The sequence below is a fragment of the Hemiscyllium ocellatum genome, chromosome 43 (assembly GCF_020745735.1).
Source record: "Hemiscyllium ocellatum isolate sHemOce1 chromosome 43, sHemOce1.pat.X.cur, whole genome shotgun sequence".
NCBI classification, from domain to species: domain Eukaryota; kingdom Metazoa; phylum Chordata; class Chondrichthyes; order Orectolobiformes; family Hemiscylliidae; genus Hemiscyllium; species Hemiscyllium ocellatum.
Genome location: NC_083443.1, coordinates 15,840,624 through 15,856,935, shown reverse-complemented (window position 1 = coordinate 15,856,935; position 16,312 = coordinate 15,840,624). Strand labels below are relative to the sequence as shown.

The 16,312-nt window shown below is 41.3% G+C and overlaps 1 protein-coding gene across 1 annotated transcript in view; it reads left to right on the top strand.

Annotated features, from left to right (window-relative positions):
* ptpn20 (protein tyrosine phosphatase non-receptor type 20) overlaps nucleotides 1–16,312 on the top strand; it is a 254,022-nt gene that overhangs the window by 63,725 nt on the left and 173,985 nt on the right. Inside the window, exons 14-17 of the mRNA XM_060854122.1 lie at nucleotides 62–178; nucleotides 1,176–1,366; nucleotides 5,953–6,033; nucleotides 15,011–15,104. Of these exons, the coding sequence (XP_060710105.1) occupies nucleotides 62–178; nucleotides 1,176–1,366; nucleotides 5,953–6,033; nucleotides 15,011–15,104 (483 nt within the window). The remainder of the gene's footprint in view (nucleotides 1–61; nucleotides 179–1,175; nucleotides 1,367–5,952; nucleotides 6,034–15,010; nucleotides 15,105–16,312) is intronic.

Below are 16,312 nucleotides of genomic sequence, written 5' to 3'. Positions count from 1 at the left end.
GTTTTGTCATCAAATTCCACTCTTTTCTGTTCAAATTATTTTCCCCTTGTGTCTCTTGCAGGAGGACGACTGATCTCAGTGAACAAAGAGAGCCTGGAGGGGGTCACTTTCAGAACTGCAGCGGAGATTCTACAGAATGCCCCCGATGAAGTAACACTCATCATCTCTCAGCCAAAAGGTGTTTGTGCTTTTTGTTTTTTGCTGTAACCAGCGAGAGAACAAACACCCTCTTGCCATGCTTGTGCAAAGGATAACCTTTGGTGAGAAGCAGTGGTGGAGGTGCCGAGTAGGCCAACATTTACAACCCATTTCTAATTATCCAGTAGGCAACTAAGAATTAACCATAGTGCTGTGGGTCTGGGGTCACAAACAAGCCAGACCTGATATGGTTGGCAAATATTCCCCTAAAGGGCAGTAGTGAGCCAGATAGGCTTCTGTGACCATGACAACACGTTCACCAACAGACTAGTTTCCAATTCAAGGTTTGTACTGACTTCAAATTTCACGATCTGACATGGCGAGATTTGACCCTATGTCCCCAAAATGTTAGGCTGGATTTCGGCGTTACCAGTCAGTGACATTACCACTGCCATGACCACTCCATCTTTTTGTTTGTTATCACCTTGCAATTCGATGACTTTTATTGTGTGTTTTACAACCAATGAGGAAGGATGTTTAAAGCACTGTGTCTTAGGATGACAAAACCCGTTGAATTTTCTATTGTTTTTTTTTAAGACTTGCAGAGAGAAAGTGGAAACTATCTTAGAATCATCATCCATATAGGTTGAAGGGAGAGTGTAAGACTCACATTTTCTGTCCGGCAGTAAAGCAGAGAAAAGTAAATGAAGTAGCATTTAAAAGGGATGAGGGTGAATATTAAAAATTACCATGTAATAAGATTTGAGGAAATAAAAGATAGAGGAATGGAATCTTCAGAGAGCTAGTACAGAGACAATGGGCCAAATGGTCTGCAAGATTCTGTGATAATAATAATATGTCAGATCCAAGTTAAAGTTCCAGTATTAAATTTTAGTTACAGTTACCTTACACATGTAATGTCTGCAGTTTTAACATAGTAGAGCCAGAGGTGAAAGCCATTGTGTTCATGAGTAAAAGGCTTTACTCACAGCAGGGTTGTTTCTGCCACTTACTAATGTGTTAACCCTGTGACTTAGACCCACACAAGACTACTTGGAAGGGCGCTGCAAATTTAAGAAGTAAAGTCAGTAGCTCAGTGAGCTCACAGCACCGTCGGCATGGTAACTCGTCTGCAAGAGAACAAGGCCTCAATCATGAAGTGTGTGCTCCTGAGGTGACTCCAGTGATGGGTGGGCCATCTGACCACATTCATTTTGTGAAAAAGAAGGTAAACCCAGCTCAAAGTAAAGGAATGCCTTCAGGTTAAAATCAAAGACTGTTCTTTTCTAATTTTGTGCACATGCCAGCATTTGATTGGCTGTTCATTTGCTGTGACGGATGGTAAATTTAAGGTTGGTGAGCATAGAGTCTCGTTTCCTTTGTTTCCCCAGGCTTTTCAATGGGTGTGCAGTTTTTGATCCAATTCTTGCTAATGCCACAGTTCTGCCCATTGTGAGCAGTAAAGAGGTCGCAATTGTTCCTGCAGTCAATTCCGCATCAAATCAGTGCCTCTGTGCAGCATTAAACATGTCTGTTAAATGCTGATTGATATTATCTCTCTCGTTTAATGTCATGTTAGAACATCAGACCAGGAGGTGGCCATTCAGCCATTCAAACCTGTCCTGCCTCCATTTAAAATTAGATCACAGCTGAGCTACGTCTCAAATACTGATTCCGTAACCCTTATTACATGGGCTAACAAAAGGCTATCAGGGAGATGCGGTACAAGTTGGAACAGAATTAGGTATTTTCACCCTTCACGCCTGCTTTGCAGAAAGATCTGTTTGTGTTCCAAATTCCACATTGACATGCCATCTAGGCCTGCATTTCCTGCTCATTCCTATTTGCCCAGAGGGCAGTTAAGAGTCAAACATATCACTGTGAGTCTGGGGTCATATGTAGGCCAGGACAGGTAAGGACAGCAGATTTCCTTCATTAAAGGGCATTAGTGAACAAGATCATAGAATCTGAATAATTTCAGATGGAAGCTATTTGATCCATAGACCCATAGACCCTCTGTAGAGCATCCCACTGAAAACAAATCCATCCTCGTAACCCCACAGCTATTCCACCCAGCCTGCACATCCCTGGGTAATAGAGGGCAATTTAGCGTGACCAATCCACTTAACCTGCACATTTTTGATCTGTGGAAGGAAACCAGAGCACCCAGAGGAAACCCACGCAGACACGGGGAGAATGTGCAAACTCCACACAGACAGTTGCCTGAGGGTGGAATCGAACCTGGGACAGTGGTGCTGTGAGACAGCAATGCTAACCACAGTGGGTTTTGGTAACAAATTCACGGGTAGTCACATGGTCATTATTAGACTAGCATTTTATTTCTGACTCTTTATTTATTGGAATCAAATTTCACCAGTTGGCATAGTAGGATTCAAGCCCGAGTCCTCAGAACATTAAGCTGAGGTATTGGATTGTTAGTCCAGTCACATTAGCGCTACACCACAGCCTTCCCCTTGCCAGCAAGAATTCATCTAGCTTCACCTTATAAATATTAAAGGACCCCCATCACTACTGCATTCTGAGGCAGAGCTCTGAGAAGAAACTTGCCCTCATGTCAGCCCTCAAAGGTGATGCCTGAACTTGAAACAGGGAAGTGCCTTGTTCAAGTTTTGATGTCGCTCATTGACGGAGTGAGTCACTTCTACTAACCAGTGATGCTAAGAGGAATGGGGCAAGACAGTACAGCAGGAACGCTCATCACAGTACAGACCACCAGGTGAGGCTGTGCACCCAGCATTTGGGACCTGAACCAGAGACCATTCCAGGTGTTTCAGTCACCATCTGATGCGATTTTGTCTGCTTGGGAGGCCATCCAACGACAAGAACATAGAACAATACAGCCCAGAACAGGCCCTTCAGCCCTCGATGTTGAGCCGACCTGTGAACTATTCTCAGCTCGTCCCCCTACACTATCCCAAAATCATCCATCTGCTTATCTAAGGATTGTTTAAATCTCCTAATGTGGCTGAGTTGACTACATTAGCAGGTAGGGCATTCTACGCCCTTACCACTCTCTGAGTAAAGAACCTGCCTCTGACATCTGTCTTAAATCTACCACCCCTCAATTTGGAGTTATGCCCCCTCGTACACGCTGACGTCAGCATCCTAGGAAAAAGAAGTAGGACCTCACTTTGTATCTCAAGTCCTCTCACCTGCAGAGCTTTTGGCTTTGATCTTTATGTCATCATTGTCTATGGGAATAGTGCTGGAAGACTAGAGGATAACTAATGTTGTTCCCTTGTTCAAGAAGAGGAGTAGAGACAGCCCTGGCAATTATAGACCAATGAGCCTTACTTCGGTTGTGGGTAAAGTGTTGGAAAAGGTTATAAGAGATAGGATTTATAATCATCTTGAAAGGAATAAGTTGATTAGGGATAGTCAACATAGTTTTGTGAAGGGTAGATCGTGCCCCACAAACCTTACTGATCTGATTGAGAAGGTGAACAAGCAGGTGGATGAGGGTAAAGCAGTTGCTGTGGTGTATATGGATTTCAGTAAGGTGTTTGATAAAGTTCCCCACGGTTAGCTATTGCACAAAATACGGATGCATGGGATTGAGGGTGATTTAGCGGTTTGGATCAAAAATTGGCGAGCTGAAAGAAGAGGTGGTGGTTGATGGGAAATAGTCATCTTGGAATTCAGTTACTAGTGGGGTACCACAAGGATCTGTTTTGGTGCCACTGCTGTTTGTCATTTTTATAAATGACCTGGATAAGGGCTTAGAAGGGTGGGTTAATAAATTTGCAGATGACACTAAGGTCGGTGGAGTTGTTGGTATTGTTGAAGGACGTTGTAGGTTACAGAGGGACACAGATAAGCTGCAGAGCTGGGCTGAGGGGTAGCAATGGAGTTTAAAGTGGAAAAGTGTGAGGTTATTTACTTCGGAAGGATCAGCAGCAATGCAGAGTACTGGGTTAATGGTAAGATTCCTGGTAGTTTAGATGAACAGATAGATCTTGGTGTCCATGTAGCTTTCCTCGCTGACATTTCTCCAGCCAATAATACCACCAGCCAAAACCGAAAGAGGTCAACTGCTGTTTTCAGTGGAGCCTAAGGGAGCACAAGCGACACTGTGCTGGACTAAATGACGTGCAAACCAACACTAAAGGTAACTAGTCAGGCAAGACTCACTCAGGAGGTCCATCGAAGAGATTCAGAGTTACTCCCGCTGGTGAAGACAGAGCCCTGTAGCTCTTGACTCAACACAATATCCTTTCCATGTCTAGCTTGCCAAGACCTTTCGGGATCCTACAAATATCAATCACCCTCACTCTTCCAAACTCCAGTGGGAACAAGACCAGTCTGTTTAACCTATCCCCATAAGAGAGTCCAACATTGCAGCTATCAATCTAGTAAGCCTCCTCTGAACCTCTTCCGATGCACTTACTGCCTTCCACACAGTATTTGAGATGTCGTTTTCTCAATGCACCGTAGAACTGAAAAAAAAACAATTGCGCAAAGAAACCAAGAATCATGTTTATTTGCGGAGTTGAATTTTCCTGGAGTGTCCTCACTTGTTGAGCTGTGCTGAAGTGATAGTCAGTGCGTTGCTGGAACTAACTTTCTTCCTGCTTGTCTAATCTGGTAGATGGATTTTCATCTACAAAATTCCATACAAGAACTGCCACAAACACTACGTAGGACAAACAGGAAGAAAGTTAGCCACCAGGATACATGAACACCAGCTAGCCACAAAAAGACACGACCCTCTCTCCCTTGTAGCCCTACACACGGATGAAAAAAACCACCATTTCGACTGGGACAACACTTCTATCCTGGGACAGGCTAAGCAAAGACATGCCAGAGAATTCCTAGAGGCCTGGCACTCCAACCAAATGCCATAAACAAGCACATAGATCTAGATGCCAACTATCAACCCCTTAGAAAACGAACAGGAAATTACATCACCACAAACCCCAGGAGAAAGATATAAATAGAAAGCAGGAAACAACAGCTTCGCTTCATTTGGAGGTCACCACTGATGATGTTACCTAGGCAGGTAATGAAACATCTGGATATCAAACCTACAGCTCAGCGAGCAAACCTACACCCTAAACCTCAACCTGAGCTACAAACCTTCACAAACCTTGCATAAATGCTGTCTTCCCATTGCCTGAAATCGCCCCACTGCCAATGTAATTTCAGTGAATCTTAACTCTCCCTCCCACAAGCACTTGTTGCTCCAGGACTCTTGACATTATAATTTATGGAGGAATTGTTTCTGATTGACAGTGAATGCAGTGGAAATAGGTGATGTGGAGCAGTTTCTATCATTGCAGTCAGCAGGCAAGATGTCTAATATTTCAATAAATACTACTCAGTAAGTGCAACTGATATAAATCACTTTCCCTCCCCTAATGACTTTAAAATGTAAGCGAGGTTGGTAGAAGTTAATAGCATGTAATGTATAATGGATATATTTCAAGGTAATTGGAGGAAGGTTTAGGGTAGATGTCAGAGGTAGATTCTTTACTCAGAGAGTGGTGAGTGCATGGAATGCAATGCCAGCAGTGGTAGTAGAATCAGATTCATTAGGGACATTTAAGCAACTCTTGCATAGGCACATGGAAGATAGTACAATGAAGGGTATGTAGGTTATCTGATTTTAGAGCAGGATAACACCCTGGCACAACGTCGAGGGCCAAAGGACCTGTTCTGTGCTGTACTATTCTATGTTCTATGTAACTTTCTTGGCTTATTAATACACATAGGAGAAAAATTATTTTAGCATGACAGGCAATTACAACCAATACTTTGTGATTTAATTAACAAAATGGTACTGAAACATTGCAGATGCCACAGGAGTTGAAACCAGGTGACAGATATTCTGTGGAGCTGACCAAGATAGATGGAAGCCTTGGTGTCAGTGTCACAGTAAGTGTTAAAATGTTTATTTTTACCGCTCATGATTAGACTAGAATATTCATAATAATGGGTGGGGAACTTTTAAAAAAATGAGCATGTTTCTGAAATAACTCCACAGAGGCCGGTATCCCACCAGGAAATCACCCTGTGTTTCCATGTGGAAAGTCCTGGTCACTGATCAAGCATTCCCAGAACAGACAAGTGGGACTGAAGGGTCTGTTTCTGTGCTGTATGCCGCTATGACTCAGAGGCAGCTCTCAGAGTGAACAGAACCTCTGGCACTCCTGTTTATATCTGTCAGCCAGGCTCTCTGATTAAATTAGGTTAACAGCCCCAATCAGGGAACTCACATTCCATAAGCTCCACCCAGCTGACCTCATCACAATCACTTTCCCCAGGATCTTCAGACCTCCTTCAGTTTTAATATGGTTTCCAGTCAAAGTCCTTTAACTTCTAATGAATAGAAGCTTCTTGATTTTCCTTGTATCTTCTGCTGAGGTCAGCCCAAGTGTTGCTGGGGGATACATGGGATTGCCTCAGGGCTGCAGCCAATGCAATTCCTATGAAGACCAGAAACATAGTAATATCACAGAACTGTTACAGTGCAGAAAGAGGCTGTTTGGTCCATCATGCTTGTACTGGCATTTTAGCTTCTTACCAATCCCCTGCCTTTCCCTTGTGGCCCTGTACGTTGCTTCTGTTTGAGTAATTAACTTGATGCCCTGCCGAGTATCTGAATTGAAGCTGCCTCCATGTGTAAGGTGCAAGGGGAAGCTATTCAGACCCTCAGTTCTGTCTGTCAAGTCCAATATGGCTGAACTACTCTCGAATCCATGTGACTGCCTTAGCTTTTTAATCCATTGTTGACCTCGCCAGTCCAAAAAAAATCCTATCTATCTCAATTTTGAAAGCTCCAAATCTCCAAACTCTTCCAGCCTTAAGGGGAAAGAGTTTCAGATTTCCATTCCCCTTCCTGTGAAAAACTGTTTCTTAAATTCAAAGCGTGATAGGGAGGAATCAAAAATATAGTAGACAGAAGAATGCAGCAGAAATTGAGAACCAGAGGAAGCAATGATAGTTATAAAGTCAAACCTTAAGGCTCTTTATTGACTGTACACAGGTTTTGCACAAAGGTAGATGAGTTAATAGCACAAATAGAATATGATTTGATAGCTGTTAGAGATATGTCGTTGCAGGGTGACTAACACTGAGAACTCGGTATTCAACATTCTGGAAGAATAGGCAATAATGAAAGGAAGGTGGGATAGAAAGTGTGGTGCTGGAAAACACAGCTGGTTAGGCATCATCTGAACAGGAGAGTTGACGTTTTGAGTATAAGCTCTTCAGAGCTTTTTGACTCTGATCTCTGGCATCTGCAGTGCTCACTTTCTCCATGGTGGTGGGGTAGCTTTGCTAATAAAGGCTGGTATCAGTGCAGTGGTGCGCAGTAATATAGGTGCAATAGATTGTAATGTGGAATCAGTTTGAGCAAAAATAATTAATAGCAAGGGAAAGAAATCACAGTGCAAGTCATCTAAAAGCCCCAGAAGATTTGTCTCAATGCAGGACAAAGTATAAATCAGGAAATAATGGAAGCATGCAAGGAGGGCACTACAGTTGTTCTGGGCAATTTTAATCTGCATATTAACTGAACACATCAGATGGGCAAGGGTAATGGAAGATTAGTTTGTAGAGCACATCAGGAATTGTCTCTTAGAGCAATACATTACAGAACCTAGACCAGACAGTTATAAGAAATGGGAACAGGAGAAGGCCACTCGGCCCCTCTAGCCTGCTCTGCCATTCAATAGGATCATGATTGATTCGACATTCTTCATGTCTACTTTTTTGCCCTTTCCCTGGAATCTTTAATTCCCCGACTGATCATGAATCTATCTACCTCAACCTTAAATATAAACAAGGTCTCTGCCCCACAGCTCCATGTGGCAAGGAGTCCCAATGATTTACACCCTCTTAGGGAAGAAATTCCTTCTTAACTCATAAATTTGCACCCCTTCACCCTGAGACTATACCCCCTGGTCCTAGTCTTTCCCCCAAGGAGAAACGTTCTCTCAGCATTTACCGTGTCAAGCCCCTTAATAATCAAACATGTTTCAATGAGATCTCCATATTCTTATAGACTCCAGTGAGTAGAGTTCCAACCTGTATGGTCTTCTCTTATAAGACAATCTCTCCATATTAGGGATCATTCTCGTGAACCTTCTCTGAACTACCTGCAACGAAATGATGTATTTCCTCAAATAAAGGGACCAAAACTGCTCACTGTACTCCAGATGTGGTCTTCCCGGCACCTTGTACAGTTGCAGTCAGACTTCCCCACTCTTATATTCCAACCCCCTTGAAATAAGGGCCAACATTCCATTAGTCTTCCTGAATACGTGCTGCCCTTGTGTGCTAGCTTTCTGTGTTTCATGCACAAGTACACCCCCCACCCCCCCCCCCCGCCAAGTCCCTTTTGTGATGCAGCTTTCTACAGTTTTTATTAATTTAAATAATGTTCTGTTCTTTTGTTCTCCTTTCCAAATTGAAAAAAAACTTTGCATTTTCCCAAATTATACATCATTTGCTTAACTTTCAATATTTCTCTGTAAATTGTTTGTATCCCTCTCCCAACTCATGTTTCCACCTATTTTTGTGTCATCTGCAAGTTTGTCTACAGTATATTGCTCTCTTTCCCCAATTCATGACTCTATTGTGAACAGTTGTGGTAACAGCAGTTTCCTAGCTATGAACAGGGTATTTTCGATGTAGCAATGAGGTAAGATTAATAAGGGATCTTTCAGCTAGAGATCCTTGAAACATTAAGCAATTGGAAAATAATAAAAGTTCAAATTCACTTTGAGGGAGAACAACTGTAACCAGGCCTCAATCCAATGTCCACAACTTAGGTGAGAATAATTATTTAATGAAGAAAGGTACAAAGAAAGAGTAGTTGGAAGTAAGTGGGAAAATAGATGAATCAGACAGACAGTCAGTGAATGAGCTGTGGCAAACATTCAGCCCGAGTTCATTCTGGTCATAAAGAAAGACTTGATGAGAAGGATAAACTACCTATGATTAACAAAAGTGGTCAAGGAGAGTATCCAATCAAAAGGTAAGGTGTAAATCATATTGAAAACAAATGGTAGGCCAGTGGGTTGGGAAGTTTTTTTTAGGAACCAGCAGCAGGTGAGTATTAATCTAATAAAGAGGGAGAAAATTGATTATGAGGGTTGTGAGGGTTATGGCTTCAAGGTATTATTTTGTCCTGGTTTATTTTTAAAGAGAGATTGAACAACAGGTGGAGAGCAGTCTGTAAGAAAGTAAACAATTTGCGAGGCCTTGGTTTTTTTTAAAGTTGGAACAATAGAAGCAGCCCGAATGGGTGTGGTCAAGCTCCCACAGAACCAGGGAATTTAGTTTTTGCTTTCAGCAGCTGCTGTTGGGATTGGAAGAGGTGAAAGCTATTTTTACCTTCTGTCAGTTACAGTCAAAAGCCAGAGGGTCTCTGCCTGCTACTGGAGTTGCATTTGAGACAATCTGTATTCTGAATTTGCCTATTTCCAAGGGTGTGTTTATGTGATGTTACTATATTGGAACAGTTAATTAGTAATAGTTACTCTAACTGTTATTCTAAGTTTTCAAACAAAGTTAAGTTATTTCAATTCCTTCTTACTTTAGTTGCATTAACTACAGTGGGTGAATGAAGTGAGTGTTGCTTTAAATCTGGTAGTTTGACCAGTCAAATTGCATCTGGACCTTGCATTTACCTTTAAAATAAGAAAAAAGTTAGGGTCTAGATTATCTTCTGAATATTTTGAGGGGTCTGATCCATAACAGAGTAAATGAGCAATAAATATAAAAGCAAAGAGCAAAAGTTTTGTGGAAATCAGACAAAAAGGAGAGTAGCTAAAGTAAGTGTGGTGCCATTAAAGGAAATGACTGGGTGACCCCAACCATAGCTGTCTTATGAGCTTTAGGTTTGTGATAGTCTATAAATGAAAGTTGAGAGTTATATCTAGAAGAGATCAAAACCCTCTTACTTATTGCTTGAGTAGGGCATACTTTTAAATATTACGTTAACAAATCAATGTCAAGACAGAATTGAAAGTGATTATCAGGCATTTTTGCTTTCTATAACTGGAACAGCTGATTTATCCCATAATCCTTACCTCAGTTTCCTGTTGTGTTCAGGATCTGCCATAAGAATCAGTTTTAATAACTTCACAGAAGTAATCATCCTAAAATGGGAAACTGCATGACATGTGTCATATAACAAAGCATCAGTCTTCCCTCATTCATTATCAATGTTATTTTTGCCTGCTTAAAACTGTATTTTTTTCGATTTGGGTCTTCTGTTGCAGAACTAAGGTCCAGAGTAGTGAGAGTAGCAATTATGTTTTCTTCACAGACTAACAAACAACGATATTTTGATGTACATATGATCTTACATTTATTATTTATCTTTGTGCATTTGCGCCTGGCAAAGGTAAGGGAGAACGTTGCTGGGAAATGGAGCATTTTCTGCTTTGCATCCAGTGACCAAAGCAAGGTCAAGTATAAAACACAACGCAAAGTCTCCCAACATAGTTCTGACATGTGATTGTCTATTGTAGAAATTTGTTCAGTATTGTCTTTGTGATTTGTTGTACATCCCATGCTGTCTGCCCAGTATTTTGTATCAATGTGCTGTGAAATTATAATAAAGGAGAATACAATAGTAAAATTAAGGCTATGTAGGTTAGTTTGACATTAGAATAGGATAAAAGGTTGGCACAACACCAAGGGCCGAAAGACCTATGTTGTGCTGTACTGTTCTATCTATGTTCTGTGTTCTAATTTTTAGAATATTGAGATTCCATTTATGTATCTCTTGTGTAAGTGTACCATTTTGGTGCAACTGGTCTGGGTGCCCATCAGCCTGGTACAGCAACTCCTTTGCTTTGACAATAAGAAACTACAGAAAGTTGTATGCACAGCCCAGTCCAGAAAATGTTCCTCCTTACAAAGCATAGTTTAATCCATTTAAGAAAATCAGAGATTGATTTTCAGATTTATTCAGTTCTTAATATACTGCATTGGTGCCCCTCCAGATGCAGGTTGTAGCAAAAGAAACAGCAATTTGCTGACTTTAAGACTGGCCGCATTGTGTAACAACTTTCGAGAATTATCCCAAAGGTACATTAGGAGTGAAGGAAGCTCCAAACTTAAATACTGATGAGGAGCTTATTTGCACCTTCTTAAATTCCATTCAGTATCATCCCCTGGATGGAATAACTCCACAAAGGCTGGTATCCTGCTACCAAGTCACTCTTTATTTGCATGTGCATAGTACAAGACGCTGATCCAGTTGGCTCAGAGCCAGCTCCGAGAGTGAGCAAATCCCTGACACTGCTGTTTATACCTGTCAGCCAGGGCTCCTTGATTGGACCAGATTAACAGCCCCAATCAAGGAACTCATATTCTATGAGATCCATTTGACTGACCTAATTCCAGTCAATACACAGGATACCACTGCAGGGGTTCCTCAGGGTAGATATTATTAATCAGCTTTCCAGACTTGTTATAATATATCTCTGGATCTGGTAGGATTTAGGCCTTCTGACCAAGAGATAAGAAGACTACCACTGCAGTACAAGAACTCAAGAGTTCCTCAGAGTAGTGTCCAGGCCTAATTTAACTTCATTTGCTTCATCAATAACCTTCTGTCCATCACAAGGTCAGAAGCAGGAATGTTCACTGATGATTGTTATTTAATAGAAATCACCTATTCTTTGACCAAGTTCAAGAATACACTTTCCAACTTAAGTTTTATTCCAACCAACTACATGCTATAAAACTCAGCCACTTCTTATCTGACTGTTCTTTGTATATGTTTGAATAGACTTTTAGCAAAAACACATAAACAAAATTGAACTGAATCAAAAAGAAAACAAACAGCCCACTAAGGCACGACATCTATTTGAAGACAATCATCTAAATATTTAATGCATCAAATAACTGCACCCTGGGGTTCCTTCTCTTATTGTAGGTGCCAAATTCTCTTCACTTCTCAAAATGATGAAAAATGTAATTTCACTCTGATTTCTATCAGTTCCAGTTTTATTTTTCTACTGTCACGACCCTATATCTTGGCAGTCTTACCTGTCTATTAACATTACGGCCTCTACTTTCTAGTATATTACAAATTGCCACCTTTGGGCTATGAGCATGGCTGGAAAGGAATACTTTCCAAGGAATGTTTCTGGTGTTTTGACATTTGTTCTCACAGTGTGTATTTAGCTACAACCTCAACATGTGTCAAAACTGAAAATCTGTCCATTCTCATTACTTTGGCATTGACCCATATCTCAAATGCCAGCACAAATTGGGGAAGTTTCCAAATAGAACTTCTGCAGTCTTAAATATAATGTACCGAATGCCACAACGTCAAAGCAAAAAATTGTGGGTGCTGGAAATTTAAAACAAACACAGAAAATGCTGGAGGAACTCAGCAGGTCTGGCAGTGTCTATAGAGAGAGAAAGAGAATTAACATTGATTTAAGTGTAGCGCCACTCTGAAGGGTCACTGGACTCAAAATATTATATCTGTCTCCCTCTCCACTGGGGCTGCCAGACTTGCTCTTTTTATACGCACTTCTTTGCAACTACTTTCACTCTCCAAATGGTAAATATCTGACCACATCTCATTAGCATTCAATAAAGTAACCTTTTGATAAATTTTATCCATGAAAGTTAGCAATCTGTTCAAAGCCCTGTCAGTGTTGAAATCAGAAGTCACACGACACCAGATTATAGTCCAACAGGTTTATTTGGAATCACAAGCTTTCGGAGTGCTGCTCCTTCATCGAATGCTCTGAAAGCTTGTGACTTCAAATAAACCTATTGGACTCTAACCTGGTGTTATGTGACCTGTGATTTTTTTCCACCCCAGTCCAACACCAGCACATCTACGACAGTGTTCAGATCAGCAGGCTCCGATTCCAAAAACACATCTTTGCTTCTTAACATGCTTCTGTTGGGTAACAGAAGCATCAAAGTATTATGTTGTTTCCTCATTAGCGGTTACGAACAGTTACATAATTCTTTCACTCGTTATAAGCTACACATTCAGTAATTGTACTGCAAGATTTTCAATTTTGATTCAACCATTCTCTATTCACATGGTTATTCACAAAAAGTTAAATACATTTAGGCAAAGACCAAATATACATTTGAGATGGCATTCCATTTCAAACAACCACACATCATAAAACGCAGCTACCTCCTGGCTAACTCTTATTGATGTACATTTAAATAATTCGTTGGCCAAAGCAAGAAGTAAATTGAACCAAACGTACGTTCAATGCAATTAATTAATTAATTCATGACAACTGCTTGCAAGTATTTAGCATCATATGAAAAGAATTAAACATGAACAATGATAGCACAATGTTCAGCATTATTTATACAACCTCAGATTCTGAATCCGTCCATGCCCATATTCAGCAAGATCTGGATAACATCCAGATTTTGGGTGAAATGTCACAATAACAAATGCCACACAAGTGCCAGGCAATAGCAAGAGAGAACCTAACCATGATGTCCTGTGAAGTTCAGTGGCATTATCATTGCTGAATACCCCCACAGTCAATATCTTGGGCATTATCATTGACCAGAAACTGAACTAGACTGGACATGTAAATATTGTGGCTACAAGAGCAAGTCAAAATCAAGGAATCTATGGCAAGTAACTCACCTCCTGACTTCCCAGTTCCTGACCACAATCTCCAAACTACAAGTCAGGAGTGCTTGGATGAGTGCAGGCCTAATAACACTCAAGAAACTTGACATCATCCAGGACAAAGCAATACAGGCGGCACAGTGGTTTAGTGTTTAGTACTGCTGCTTCACAGTGTCAGGGTCCCAGGTTTGATTCCAGCCTTGGGTGACTGTGTGTGGAGTTTGCATATTATCCCTGTGTCTGTGTGGGTTTCCTCCCACAGTCCAAAGATGTGCAGGTTAGGTGAATTGACCATGTTAAATTGCCCAGCGTAATCAGGGATGTGTAGGTTAGGTGGATTTGTCAGGGATAAATGTGAAGTAGTAGTGTAGGAGAACGGGTTGAGGTGGGATACTCTTTGGAGGCTTTGTGTGGACTTGTTGGGCCAAATGGCCTGTTCCCACACTGTAGGGATTCTATGAACCTATCTATTATGTACAACATCCATGCCCTCTGTCCTTTCCCCTGATGCACTGTAGTAACTCACCAAGTCTCCTTGGTTAGTATTTACCCAATTCACAACCTCTACCATCCAGAAGGCCAAAGGTAGCAGATGCATGGGACACTACCATCTCCACATTCCCCTCAAAGTAACATGGCACCCTGACATGGAAGTGGAACACTGTTCCTTCAATGGGCCAGAATCCTGGAACTGCCTTCTTAACAACATTGTGGCTGTCCCAACCCGCCAAAGGATGGTCGTGGTACAAGAAGGTAGTTCAACACCACCAAGGCAATAAGGGATGGACAGTAGATGCTATGCCACCCACTGATGCCCATTTCTCATGAATGAATGAAAAAAACTAAGCATTAACAACGAAGAAATGTCAACGATTGTCAAACAGAACTTTCTCCTTCATTGAGAACCTTCAACACATAATAATCATGACTTGCGGGATAGCCTGTCTGATAGTCGGAAGAAAAAACAATGACTGCAGATGCTGGAAACCAGATTCTGGATTAGTGGTGCTGGAAAAGCAAAGCAGTTCAGGCAGCATCTGAGGAGCAGTAAAATCGACATTTCGGGCAAAAGCCCTTCATCAGGAATCCTGATGAAGGGCTTTTAACCGAAACGTCGATTTTACTGCTCCTCAGATGCTGCCTGAACTGCTGTGCTTTTCCAGCACCACTAATTAAGAAAGATAGTCTGAGGATGCATATCATGTCCCAATATGAACGAGAAGGAAGTGTTCTTTTTAATGTTTGTTCCATTGTACTCTACAGGGTGGTGTGAATACCAGTGTGAAGAATGGTGGAATCTATGTGAAGGCCATTATACCTGGAGGAGCTGCTGACTGTGATGGTCACATCAGGAAAGGTAGAGAGCAGATTTTTGTGTGAACTACTTATGACCATTTTGAATGCTTAATCTGCATGCAAATCATGAACGAACAGATATCTTCTGACATCAAAACACAGGGACTTTGCTGAGGATTTGGGTATAAGAATTTTACAAGAATTAGCTTAATTGTCACATGTACTCACGTGAGTACAGTGAAAGGTTTACAAGTTGCAACTTATAGCGCCATCTTAGGTAGCAAGGTATGAGGTACAGATTCTTGGGTACAAATTCTTAGGGAATAAAAATAGAAAAATAATGTAAATAAGAAGTCCATTATAAATAAATAACGATTAATTAGAAAAATAGAGAAATGATAGTTTGGAGTAATAGAACATGGAAGATTATAGCGCAGTGCAGGGCCTTCGGCCCCGATGTTGTGCTGACCTGTGAAACCAATCTGAAGCCCATCTAACCTGCACTATTCCATTCTCGTCCATTTGTCTATCCAATGACCATTTAAATGCCCTTAAAATTGGCGAGTCTACTACAGTCCCAGGCAGTGTGTTCAACGTCCCTATTATTCTCTGAGTAAAGAAACTCCTCTGCCACCTGTCCTATACCTATCATCCCTCAATTTAAAACTATGTCCCATCATGCTAGCCATCACCATCCAAAGAAAAAGGCTTTCACTGTTCAACCTATCTAACCCTCTGATTATCTTATATGTCTTACGTAAGTCACCTCTCAACCTTCTTCTCTCTAATGAAAACAGCCTCAAGTCCCTCAGCCTTTCCTCGTAAGACCTTCCCTCCATATGGGGCAACATCCTAGTAAATCTCCTCTAAACCCTTTCCAAGGCTTCCACACCCTTCCTCTAATGCAGTACACAATACTCCAAATGTGGCCGCAACAGAGTTTTGTACAGATGCAGAATGATCTCATGGTTCCGAAACTCAATCCCTCTGCCAATAAATGCTAACATACTGTATGCCTTCTTAAAAACCCTATCAACTTGGGTAATAACTTTCAAGGATCTATGTACTTGAACATCGAGATCTCTCTGCTCCTCTATACCATCAGGAATCTACCATTAGCATTCCTGTTACTCCTTCCAAAGTGAATCGCCTCACATGTTTCCGTATTAAGCTCCATTTGCCACCTCTCAGTCCAGCTCTGCAGCTTATCTATGTTCCTGTGTAACCTACAACATCCTTCAGCACTATCCACAACTCCACCGACCTTAG